The following is a 12,173-nucleotide window of genomic DNA, read 5'->3' as shown; positions in this document are numbered from 1 at the left end:
AAGCACTCGGGCATTGATACACTCGGATTATAGAATGCTTGAGAAAAAATAATTGAGTAAGCTTCTCGTTTGGCAATGAGTTGCCAAAAAAACTGAAATTGAAGGTCGTTACTAACATTGTCCCGAATTAGTTTTTGGACGACACCACAGATAATTTTACAGCTGCTATCGTAATTGTTTGATAGAAGTAGTCTCACAAAAAAACAGAGATACTTGTTGTTGTGACTATTGTCGAAACCCACGCACACTCGCAGGCCTGGTCAATTGACCGATCAGGCCAAATTAGCAACTGCAAATATTAAATTGCTCCTTTTATTTATTTGCAAACTGTCACCGGCTGTTTTTAATTTCCTTCATTATGGTAACCTATCAAAAATTGCTTGGCAGGTTACTCACTAATTATCGGCTCTGGTGGTATTATTCTTTTATAAGGAATGGAGTTAATACTTAGTTTAATCGGTTTAAATTTCAATATTAAATAATCTAAATTCTCGCCATCTTTAGTGAAATTGTATTTAGGGCATCTGCATTTTGCCCAAAAAACATTAATCTTCAGTTTATTTGAAGTCCATTGTTCTTATGAGTTTTGGAGTGTTGGGTCTGCGAACAACGCTCCGTGCATATGAGAAATGATGTTTCGACTGAGGAAAACGCAAAGCAACCAAAATTCATTCAATCATATCATATTTCCTGTCAACTGGTTTAGTTACCGCCAACGGCTTTTCACTAATTTTGAGGTAGAAGAGTTTGGTCCATTTTATACATTTACAGCCACAATTGTGAGAACAGATGGTCTTTTTGTTTGCCCACAAAAATATCCCCAGGCCGTGCACATCAAAAACGTTCCGCTTATTGACAACGGGTGTTTCACCATTGGGACTGAAAAGTTATTCGCCCTCTGTCGTAGACCCAGTGCTGAGCAGTCGGACAACGAAACAAATTTTGTTGGAGTGGAGGAAAATTTTTTTTTTCTGTAGAAGTTTGGAGCAAGCAGGCTCCCTCCTGGTTATCCCACTAGAAAGTTAAATAGAAACACAATCCTGCCGGTGCGCATCAGTTTGGTGGTTCTTTGAAAAAATTTGCGCGCATTTGATCAAACACGTGTTCTACGCTGCCATCGATACTCGCAATAAAACTTATGAGGTTTTGCCTACCATGTTTTGTTTATAGGAGCAATCATTAACGATCTGTACAATAACGCCTGTTACTCCTCATTTCATGGAACTGGAACCGTTAACATCTAACTGTTTTCTACTGCGCGAGCATTAAGTTATTTTTTCACCACTGACACCTGATCGAAGTTTTGACCATCGAAAAAGCTATGTTAAAGCACAAGTCTACGCAAAAACTCTTTGGCTCACGAAGTAATTAGTTTCCTTGAACAAGCGCTTGAAGTGGTATACCAATTCGAGCTATGATTTACGATCTGGTGATCTCCTCTTTTGGATCTTCGACCCCATCAGCCCTTATGGCCACTACCCTTCAGGTTGAATAGCTGTGCTGCACTACGGTAGAGATAGCGTCGCTCGCTTGGCAACCGTTAAGACTTCATCGGGCTAATTAGCTGAGTCTCAAGTTAAATTTGTCCCTGTTCGCATCTCGTCGAGGGTGTGGATGTTGCTGAGCAGAATGTAATGAAACGAGAGTTTAAACGAAATAAAACACTAAACTTTGGTTTACGATCTGCTGATCACCTTTGGATCGTCGACCCCACTTACCATCCGGGCACTACCCTTCAGGTCGAGTAGCTGTGCTGCATTGCGATACGGATAGCGTCGCTTGCTCCGCAGCCGTTAAGACCTCATCGGGTCAATTAGTTTGGCCTCACGTTAATTTCGTCCTTGTTTGCATCTCATTGGGGAAATTAGCAGTGATTGCTGACTCAAGAAGATAATATCACTCTCAATGAAAAATGTTTCGTTATAAGTTTGATTAATGAAAGAAAAAACGGAGAAAGATTTTTGTAGTTCTTACTTACTTTTATCATCCCACAAACTATTCAAACCTGGAGGATTAATTAAATAATGATTCAAATTTTTGATCTCAATTTGGAATTATGTTATTGGTATTGCTTATCCATGACAAGAACACTATTTATTGCGCAATTATTATCCTTAAAAGGTCACATTAACAACTTTCATAACTTCACAGAAAAACCACAGATAAAAAATCTTATATTTGCCAAAATATTTGAAGTATTTGTCAAAATGTTAATAAATAAATCGAAATGGCTTGATTGAAAAACATCCCCAGTCGAAATCGGCACTCACATTAAAAGATATTCTCTGATTAAAAATATCTGCTTTTGCAATATAAACATTTAATTACTTTTTTTGAAAGCTAAAACATGCCGTTTATAACAAAAAATTTCCATATGTTTTGCAGCTGAAAACAAGCGACCAATTTTCTCATCATTTCTTGCATTGATGTTGAGTTAGCATAAAAGATATGGCGTGAAATTTGATTTCCTATGAAAACAATTTGTTTGGTGGTTCAAATATATGTTTAAAAACATTTTTTGTTGTTTTAGTGATTGCAACTTCGATCCCAGTCATCGGTTATGTGAACTCTAACTGTTCAAGCTGGGCTGAAAGAGAATCGCAACGAAATCTGTCATCATGTGCCGACGACCTAACTTCCTTGTACCCCTGTCCCACAGGAATGGGGAACACGACTGACGCAACTTGGGCTAAAAATGAAGTCACTTCGGGATCCCATGGCTGGTATTTTGACCTCTGCTGTAACAAAGAAAGGGGCGCTGACTCGGAGTCTGCAAGAAAAGCTGGATACTGCGAGCCAAGAGATTGCCAGTTCAATCAAGGTTCTGTCGATTTCTGTATCCGGTCTCCGAGTGTTTCATGCGATGATGACGTAACCGAGTCGAAGCATTACGTCACCAACCAGTGCTGCTACAACTCGGAGGGATCTCTTCTGAGAACCAAAAATGAAGGCGCCGGAAGCATGTCTCTTCAACCTGGGACAATCGGCAATATTTTCTCTCACTATGAAATAGACCTGAAACCGTACAATGATTGCTGCATTGCCACTGTTGATGATTTCGACATTCATGCACAAAACTGTGAAATTTATGAGAAATACCGACCAACAATTCTCGGAACTTACTCTGCAAGTGTTACAGTTACCGCTCAATTCGATCCCCATTTTTCAACCAGTGACGGGTTAATGTACTCTTTCATGGACGTTGGAGTATTCACATACCTAGTAACAGATCTTCAAGATCCCTTCCAACTTCAAATCAGTACTCGAAAAATGGGCAACGGAGCTATGATATCTGGATTTGCGTTGAAGTACAAAACTGCTAACGTCGAGTTATTTCGAGTAGATTCTGCTACTACCGTCTTCTACATAAACGACGAAGATCTGTCCAATGAACGCATGACGCCTTTTACCAGAAACGGGATCCGAATTGAACTGTTGGAAGGTGGTATGAAGTTGAAAGTAGAAGAACTGCAGCTGATTTTGAATGTGATGAAGGTTCCAGATAAGAGTTTCATTGGCATGTACACAACTTTGCCGGCTGCGTTCTTCGGACATGCCAGGGGATTGGTAGGGTTCTACGATGGAGATGCGAACAATGACTACACCACGAAAGATAAGTATAGAACCACCGAAAATTTGCGCCGCTGAAAATTTTGTCTGGGTCTTTTTAGTGTTCTGAGAGCGCTCGGAAAACCTTTTGTTCGACTTAAACATAAGGTCAACATAATTAACTTCTGGCATCAACTGTTTATATACATTTATATAGACTTAGTGCTCATTTTCACTGCTTCTCCTGACACTAAAACTCGAACTTTGTAATACTGATTCAACCCTTTCTTAATAAAATAGAAGTTTGCATGTTGGACAATTTGTTGTTCCGAGCTAAATTTTTCTTCATTTATTAGAGCGGAAAAAATCACATTTAGCCAAAAAATGACAAAAAATTAAAGAGGGAAAAAGCCGACTGAGAGAAACAGGTCACAAAAACATCGAAACTTTTCGCTTTTAGCCAATCAAAAGAATAAATAACATTTTTTTTTGGCAGTTCTCGTTTTCTCTGGTAAGACTTGGGATAAAAGGCAGAAACTGTTGCGGATCCTCGCCGATGATTGGCGTATGAGGGACAATGAAACAAGTCCCAACCTTGACATAAAAGAGTTTTTGACAATTCATCTTAAAAATTGGCTTTTTAAATCCCACCAACGTACCTTTTTCCACTCATATTTGAATTTGAAGCTTAGTAAGTTTTTAGAAAGCAAGAAAATTTCGGATAAAACATCATTTTATAATATTGATTCAAAACAATAAGTTGCAACTTTTCTGGGCTATTTTCCAAACCCCCCCCCCCCCCACTCGCCTCATATTTCAAATTCCTATTGAAAAACTAATTTATTATATGGTCCTTATGCAACAAAACATAGCACGCGGGTGAACAAATTGCTTATTGTGAACAGATTTCTTCTGACAACTTTAAAACGTAGCATCTATCATTCACGCATTTAGCCATAATAACACGTAATAAAACTATAAAAACTAAAAAATCAAATTGTGTGTGTGTGGTGTGTTTGTGGGGGGGGGGGGGGGGGGGGGGGAGGTAGTTGAAAAGACTCTTTTACTGTCTTCTGACTGTACAAAACAAAGTAACTTCACCAACCCAATTTCAGATGGCACACTGTTGGCTCCTGAGTCAGACAACACTCAACTGCACGCGCTGTTTGGACAGACGTGGAAAGTGAGGAATGAATCTGATTGGCTGTTCCGACACACCCTCTCATTGGTGGAGTCCGATTTGGAGGAGGGGCCTGTGAATGCTGTGTATGAGGTTCCACCCGAGTTCGCTGCTTCAGTCAACCAGGTAGGGCTCTTTTCCAATCCCCCCTCCTCCCCCCCCCCCCCCCTCCACACACACACAAACACACAAACACACACACACACACACACACACACACACATTTCCAACTTTCATTGTTCATTTTTTCTTACTAAATAAAAAAATTCATGAAAAAAGGCAAAATTTTAGCTAATTTTATCTTTTTAAAGTAATGACACTTTTCAAATTGCAAGAAAAATTTAAAACTTAATTTCTTTGTATGATCTCAATTAGAAAAACCTGAAAAATTGATTTAAAAAAATCAAGAAAAATTGCCGCTCTGCTATACTGTAAGCAAACAACTTATAAATGATAAGAACATTTTGACATTTCCTTACCGAAATGACGTGAGATTTTATTATGATCTGAGCGTTGCTAGCTGAAATGAGGTCAACTTAGAAAAATTTGCTGCTGAATTCAAATTCTTATCTGGCTCATTTATAAAAATGTTTCTTAAAGAAATGTGCAAACCCATTTGTGGTGTTTTTCTTTTTTTTTACTAAGAGATCAATCAGTGCTTTTTTTTATTCATTCTTAAATTTTTTTAGTAATACAAAATTGTTTGGTGGGAGGTGCAAGAATTTTACCAAAAAGTCCAGTTTTTGCGATTGGACGAGGAAAAAACAAGTTTTTATTGCAATCTCTGGCTTCAGATCTTTCAAGAACTTCAAAAAATAACTTTATCAGGGTTCCCTTACAACGCCGAAAAAGAAGTAATATTAAAAAAGCTGTTTGCTCAGTTGCAACTTCTTCTGATAACTGATAACGCCGAAAGGCTTCTATAACTTTTTGGAGTAATGTTTGCAATTTGAGTCGAAAATGTTAATAAATATGTTGATATTTGAAATAATTTTTTTTTGACTCTGAATTACCGCGGAACAATCGGCATTTTCCGACCGTGCTTGTGGTATGTTTCGACCGTTCTCGAAGTATGTTTCGAATTTGTGCTCGACCCAAACTCCTGTCTATTCATCCCCGGTCGAGCACTGGCATGTGCTCCACTTTAAATAATTTGTTTGCAGAGTTGCAACTACAATCCCAACTGCATTCTTGACGTGTTCCTGACTGATGACGTCACAATTGCAGACGACTATGCTGCAGTACAGCAGTCAAACTTCCCAGGTACCCAGACATCTCTCTTCACTCAGAGGTCACGCGAGGTCAACGCACCAGCACAGGAGCCAACCAACCCACCCCAGAACTTCTCCGCTAAGAGAGAAGTAAATGCCGCTTGTCTGGCGATGATGGTTGCTCTTTTGAGCATATTTATGACTTGAGACGAGAAACAAGATCCGAAGAAGACGACATTGACCTCGGAGTTGTATATGGATATTATAATAAACTATAAAGTCATTGAAGTCTGGACTAAAATGCCCTTGAAAACTGGTTCAATCGAAAACCATCACTAATTTGTTTATTTCTTGGAAAAATGATGCATTTTCAATCAAAAAACTATATGAAAAAAGCAACAATTGATAAAAAAAAAGAGAAATAGATAAACAAATACAAATTACGACTAGATGAAAATCCTCTTTAATAGAGTAACTGAAATGTAAATTCTATGCGGAATAGTCTGTAAAATATGTCACCTATTCAAATATATGAATTTTCTCACTTTTTGAGGCGAAGAATTTTAATGCAAGGCAAAAATTTGCAGAGATATATCATGTTTATTTGAAAGTAGATTACTAAAAAATAGGTACCAAGTTAGCATCCACGAAAACCGTTTAGTGAAGGAGAATGTTAATTTGATTCTAAGTTTAAACTTTCAGCCAATTAGATCGAAGCATTTTAGACGCAGCGCTTGACAAACTTAATACAAAGTTAGCGCCAGGGTGGATGATCTTAACTTGGCCTATTTAGAGGGAGGATTTAATTTGATCCAAATTTAGTGCCAATGCTGCAAAAACTAGTCATACAATTCCCGTATATGAAAAATGTATGACTCGCATTTTTTCATCTGCTTCATCGAACTATATGACTAGCAATTCTGATGTATGGCGGTGCGTGTAGGGCAATATAATCCAAGCAAGTATCATTGAGTGCAGAATTTTTATCAATAAACTTTGAAAAAAAATGCAAAAGAAATACGATTCTGTTTTTCCTAATACTTTGATTGGCCCCTTATGAAAATCTAATAGCAATTCCACTTATGAACATAGAGTTAGCAAGCATGTATCAGTTATGATGCAGATTAGTTTCATTAGCCTTTTTTTCTGCTGACATTGTCTGAATTGTACGGCCGAAAAACTATTGGGTAAAACTCAAAAAGTAAGTTAATGATTACATATCAATAGATAGAACAAAACATTGTAACAGAGTAATTGATTTCCAGGATTAAATACAATTAAATATTGACTACAAAATTTGAATGTTTTGAAAACTAGTTTGAAAAACTGTATTATTCACACCAAAAATGTCTGACAAAAAAAAGACCGGTGTTAAGAATTGTCCTTGAATTTCATACTGCACTAAACAGAAAAATCATTAAATACACAAATACGTAGGATAAAACGAGGGACTGGAGGAGAAATTTATTTTTGGCTAAAGGACAGAATGTTGCTACGATTGAATCTAGTAAAAACTTTAGGTCTGGAAGATTTGCAAAAATATAGAGGAAACTAAAAAAAATAGAGTTTAGATAGCATTTTTAAGGCTTACGTCTCAAAACGTTTATTTGTCTTGGCTCTTCTTTTCCTGAAGGCAAATCTTTTCAAGCGGCGTCGCAGGCCCCTTTGTTCTCAGAAATGACTCAGATCCTCCTGTCATCGAGTTGGCGTGAAGGATAATCTCTTTGGTACACATCAAAAAAATCTGTTTTGATATTTTGGCATTCTCTGACAGCTTAGCTCTTTTAACTGAATGAGGCAACGGATCACCAAAGCAACCTGTCGGCTTCTTAGGCCTTATCGATGACCTCGTGCACCTTGCTCTATCGAATGCTCCACTTGTGTCGTCCGAGACGACGATTATTCTAGCTGATCTAGTGCTTACAGTGGGTCCACTACGACTTCGGAGTAGGTGGAATGATCTTTTGTAGCTTCGATGACCTGATGAGTAGACTCTTCTGAGCTAAAGTTGGCTGATCGTCTGCCGCAAATGACGCGTTGGAAGCGTCGTGATGGTGACTTCTTCTTCACTGTTCAGTACTTTTAACATGGACAGAATCCATGCTAAAAGAATTAGGTGTACCTTTAATTAGATCACTTAGCTGTTTCGGATCTGCTCATGAGCTGATGAAGACAATCCTCCTATGTATTTATTGTTACTGTTCCTGGCGCTGCTGAAAACTAAGGCCTAATAAAGTTTCGTATTAAGTTGACTTGACTTTTCCGGTAAAATTTTGCCTTATCATTAGTGTGAGTGCTATCCGTGACCTCACAATCATGAGTTTGACTAATTTGAACAGTTTTTCTTGGATTGCTGATCAACTAACTTTGTGAGTTTTTTTTTACTCCGGAGTGATTTTTTAAAGCAGCTTTTAAAATTTTCATGTTCTCGATACGCGGCTCGGTCTGGAAGACGCGACCACGTTCATTAGCTGGCTAAAAGCGAGGATGGGATGTTCCGAATACCCCACCAGATCTTAGAACCTCAAATTCCTTTCAGTGGTCCCGGTCTTGAGCAAGTGAGCGAAAACACCGTTTCTCGAAGCTAACTCTTTCAATGGAAGCCTGTCTTGTTTCAACCACTTTGACCCTGTCTCGGCTGTAGTCCTGGCTGGTTCTCTGTTCAGGAATCAGAAGGTTTCTCTCCAAACTTTCAGCTGAATCAGTGAAAGTTTGTGGAACTGAAGAAAATCTGGTGTTTGGCTTGCACTCGTAGTTCATTTCGAACAATGACTTTTCAAAAATAGCGTGTTTTTTTTCTGATGCAGTCTACAATCTTTCATTATGTTAATTTTATGACTCTTAAGTTAAGTTAAGCAGTTATGCCTATTATGTTCAGTTTTATGCCTTTTTTGTTCCAATATTATTTGACTGTCGCATCTTTGATCCCAAATCGTAATTTGTTTGCTTTTGTTTAGGAAGCCTATTGTTTCCTACATATGAGCATAAGAACCTGATTTATATTAGCATAAGAACCAGGGCCTAGGAAATTAGACGATAAGCAAATTAGACGGATGCTAAAAAAAACGAAATTAGACGGAATTTAATTTTTACAGATCTAGCATTTTAGACGAAAGGGAAAGGGCCAACAAAAATTTTTCTTAAGAGCCAAGTTTCACAAATACAAAAAGAACATAAAATGTCAATACCTATCAAAACAATTAGTTTAAATGAACATAAAATGTCAAATCTGAATATTACAGGAGAGTTTTGAATTGAATAGATTATGCATGATTGACTTGTAAAGTTTTTGGCCACCGAAATTGAACTGTTGTCTGCAAACAATTTTATTTTTCTAACGCAATTTGTGTGCAAACAAAGTTAATATCTCTCAGTTTCGTCTATTTTCTCACAATTGCAGTTTTGCAAAACCGTCTAATTTCCTTTTAAGTACCTCCGTCTAATTTGCTTATCGTCTAATTTCTCAACCCCCTTAAGAACCTGATTAAAATATATTTTTGACCATTCTTGTTATCAAAGAACGGGTATGCGAAGTCGAGTTGTAGTTCGTGATTTGGAGCCGTAAGACCTGCAGAGACTCAGAAAAATTGATAGATCTTAACAATTAATACGTTCATAGCAAATAACGTACACTCTAGGAATACAGTGCTGATTTAAATTAACCGGAAAAAACGCGTTAAACTTAAAATTTAAAACGCATTCTTCTCAAATTGGGTTGAGTTTAGGTGAAAATTTATGAAGATAAAACTTGCTTAGAATTTTAGCAGAATTAATATGGTATAATTTGTTTTGCGAAATTCTGGTCCGAAATTTTACCCCAAGAATGGGTCAATTTGGCTTTTCTTAGTTAATCAAAAATTACGCCAAAAACACCCAGTCGATCACAGACATAATTATATCAAAGTGAGCCCCTTACGTAGCCCAACAAACTTTAAGGAGGGTATAATCTCCGAAATATTGTAGAAATTATTTATTTTCGTTTGATAGACAAAAAAGGTCATTTTTACTATATAAAATACCAACTTTTTATTTCAAAACAATTTCTAAACAATATGCATTTTTTTTTGAGAAAACACCCTTCTTAAAATTTGTTGAGCTACGTAAGGGGCTCACTTTGATATAACTAAATATAAATATGTCTGTGATCGACTGGGTATTTTTGGCGTAATTTTCGATTAACTAAAAAAAGCCAAAATGACCCATTTTTGGGGAAAAATTCTGGTCCGAAGTTTGCAAAACAAATTACATCATAATAATTCTGCTAAAAATTTAGGCAAGTTTTGTCATCATAAGTTTTCATCTAAACTCAACTCAATTTGAAAAAACTGCGTTTTAAATTTCAAGTTTAACGCGTTTTGTCCGGTTAATTTAAATCAGCACCTGTATCTCTTTCGTGCTTACAATATATTGGCTTGAGAACAGTCACCAAAATATACGGATGCTTCCATCTTTTCTGCCTGACCTTGGTGGGATCTGTAAAGACGCGCGGGAATCACAGTGCGTAACTCAACTCTTGCCTTGTATGTGCCCAGCTTGTCGAACGGTTGAACGTCCTCGTTGAAAATTTCCTCTATTTTGGCCCCAGAAATTGATCCTCCCCCGTCAAATCCGCGAACCGTTAGACAAAGAAGGCATTCGACGTATTAGACTACGAGAACAGAAATTTGTGGAAACATTACCCAAACTTCCAAAATTGAAGTCCTGGTTGCTCTATTTTTGTACTGGAGATATGGATATTGCTTCAGTCAGTTAGCAGGGAGGTTAAGTTGATGCGTGCTCATTTTTGAGGAAGTTTGACTTGATTTTGAGCAATTGGGTCGTCGACAATGATTTCTCATTGTTTTGACCGTTTCGCCATTTCCAAATTGCATGCTGTGCTCTGATAAGTCAGTTTTCCTCACCCATGAAGCAGCGGTGACCTCTAGCGATGAGATTTGTTTGCGACTTATTTCCATATTATGCTGTGAAATGCTACAATTTGAGAAATCGTCTCAGACGCCCTCTGGCTTTGAAACAATTAATTTGATGCTAAAATCTGATTGGATGCTCGTTTTGGTAAGGCGACAATCGTTTGACCTCAAAATAGTACCAGACAATCTGGTTAGTCAAAACTCATTCAATTTGGAAACTTTCGAATCTTGTTATATTTGACATGATGCCGTGAGCAAAGAAAATTAAACGTCTTGTCAAACGCTTTAGTTGACCTAAGAACCAAAAACAAACCTCGAGTGTGACGGTTGACGTGCCTCAAATGTGGGGAATAAAGAGTGCGTAGACATATAGTCCAAATTTCCCAATCAAGTACCTAGTTTTGCTTTCGACTGAAGTTAGAAAGCGAGACAGGAATGCAATTGAGGCCCAAATATATTGTTCTACTTCCCGTTCTAATCACGCCCCCAACCCGCTGTGGCTAGCATCTGCTCTAGAAAGTTTCGACGCGTCACAATATCATAAGATCGGTGTATTGGCAATGAGGTCCTATAATTTTACAAAGGCTTCATTTTGTTCCTCTGACCACGAAAAAGGTTTTTGTTACCATTTTTGAGTGACCGTCTGAATCCTCCAGTATATATGTGTATATCTGGGATAAATCATAGTAAGTAATGTATCGTGCCCATTAAATATCATGGTTTTTTCGTTGTGTTTGAAAGTAACCAGTTTTTTTATCTCCCCTCAAAGCCAAATAAGGCTGTAAAAGGAAAGTTAACATTTGCTCAGTCTCAGCACCCTTTTTTAGTATCAAGACGTCTCATCACTTTGTCAACGAGGGAATTATGGTCTTCCTAAATTACTTTTCTGACCACTACGATTTACAGGTTTGCTATCAAATCCAGTATCAAAAAAGTCGCTCTATTCTTTTTCTTGACTCTGTTTTGGTCCCACCATGTTGACTCGTCTTTTTGCTGACTTGCACACTTTTGTACAGTGTACCTGTTTTATTACAAGTCAGATTGCAGCAACTCTAGTAGCGCATGATTTCCGATGTTCAAAAGCAAAAAGATACCACAAACAAAACATGGCTTACTATTTTGAACCTGACGTTGAGGTCAGCAACTGCTTGAACCACCCCGTTCATAGTTCCAAAATTATTGCAACAAAAAAGGCTGATTCCTGTTTCACACGCCTTTGGGATGATGTTGAAATCTGGTTGTGCGGTATTAGTTTTGGAACTGTTCTGAAGTTTTGGCTCCTTTTTTACTTTCCAATGCGAGCTTTTGCGTCTGATCCAGGTC

At 37.7% G+C, this 12,173-nt stretch overlaps 2 protein-coding genes across 3 annotated transcripts in view; both read left to right on the top strand.

Moving 5' to 3' along the window:
* LOC134847646 (uncharacterized) overlaps positions 1-3,733 on the top strand; it is a 46,341-nt gene extending 42,608 nt beyond the window's left edge. For both annotated transcript variants that reach the window (XM_063864800.1, XM_063864799.1), the window contains exon 5: positions 2,531-3,733. In XM_063864800.1, the coding sequence (XP_063720870.1) occupies positions 2,531-3,648 (1,118 nt within the window). In that variant the 3' untranslated portion in view covers positions 3,649-3,733. The remainder of the gene's footprint in view (positions 1-2,530) is intronic.
* Positions 3,734-4,105: 372 nt separating this feature from the next.
* LOC134848605 (uncharacterized) lies at positions 4,106-6,288 on the top strand. Its single transcript, XM_063866123.1, has 3 exons — positions 4,106-4,114; positions 4,595-4,855; positions 5,893-6,288. The coding sequence occupies exons 1-3, from the start codon at positions 4,106-4,108 to the stop codon at positions 6,145-6,147; spliced, it is 525 nt and encodes a 174-aa protein (XP_063722193.1). The 3' UTR covers positions 6,148-6,288.
* Positions 6,289-12,173: the final 5,885 nt, after the last annotated feature.

The sequence above is a fragment of the Symsagittifera roscoffensis genome, chromosome 6 (genome assembly GCF_963678635.1).
Source record: "Symsagittifera roscoffensis chromosome 6, txSymRosc1.1, whole genome shotgun sequence".
NCBI lineage: Eukaryota > Metazoa > Xenacoelomorpha > Acoela > Convolutidae > Symsagittifera > Symsagittifera roscoffensis.
Note: the sequence above shows the minus strand (reverse complement) of the source record. Positions and strands in the feature narration are given on the sequence as shown.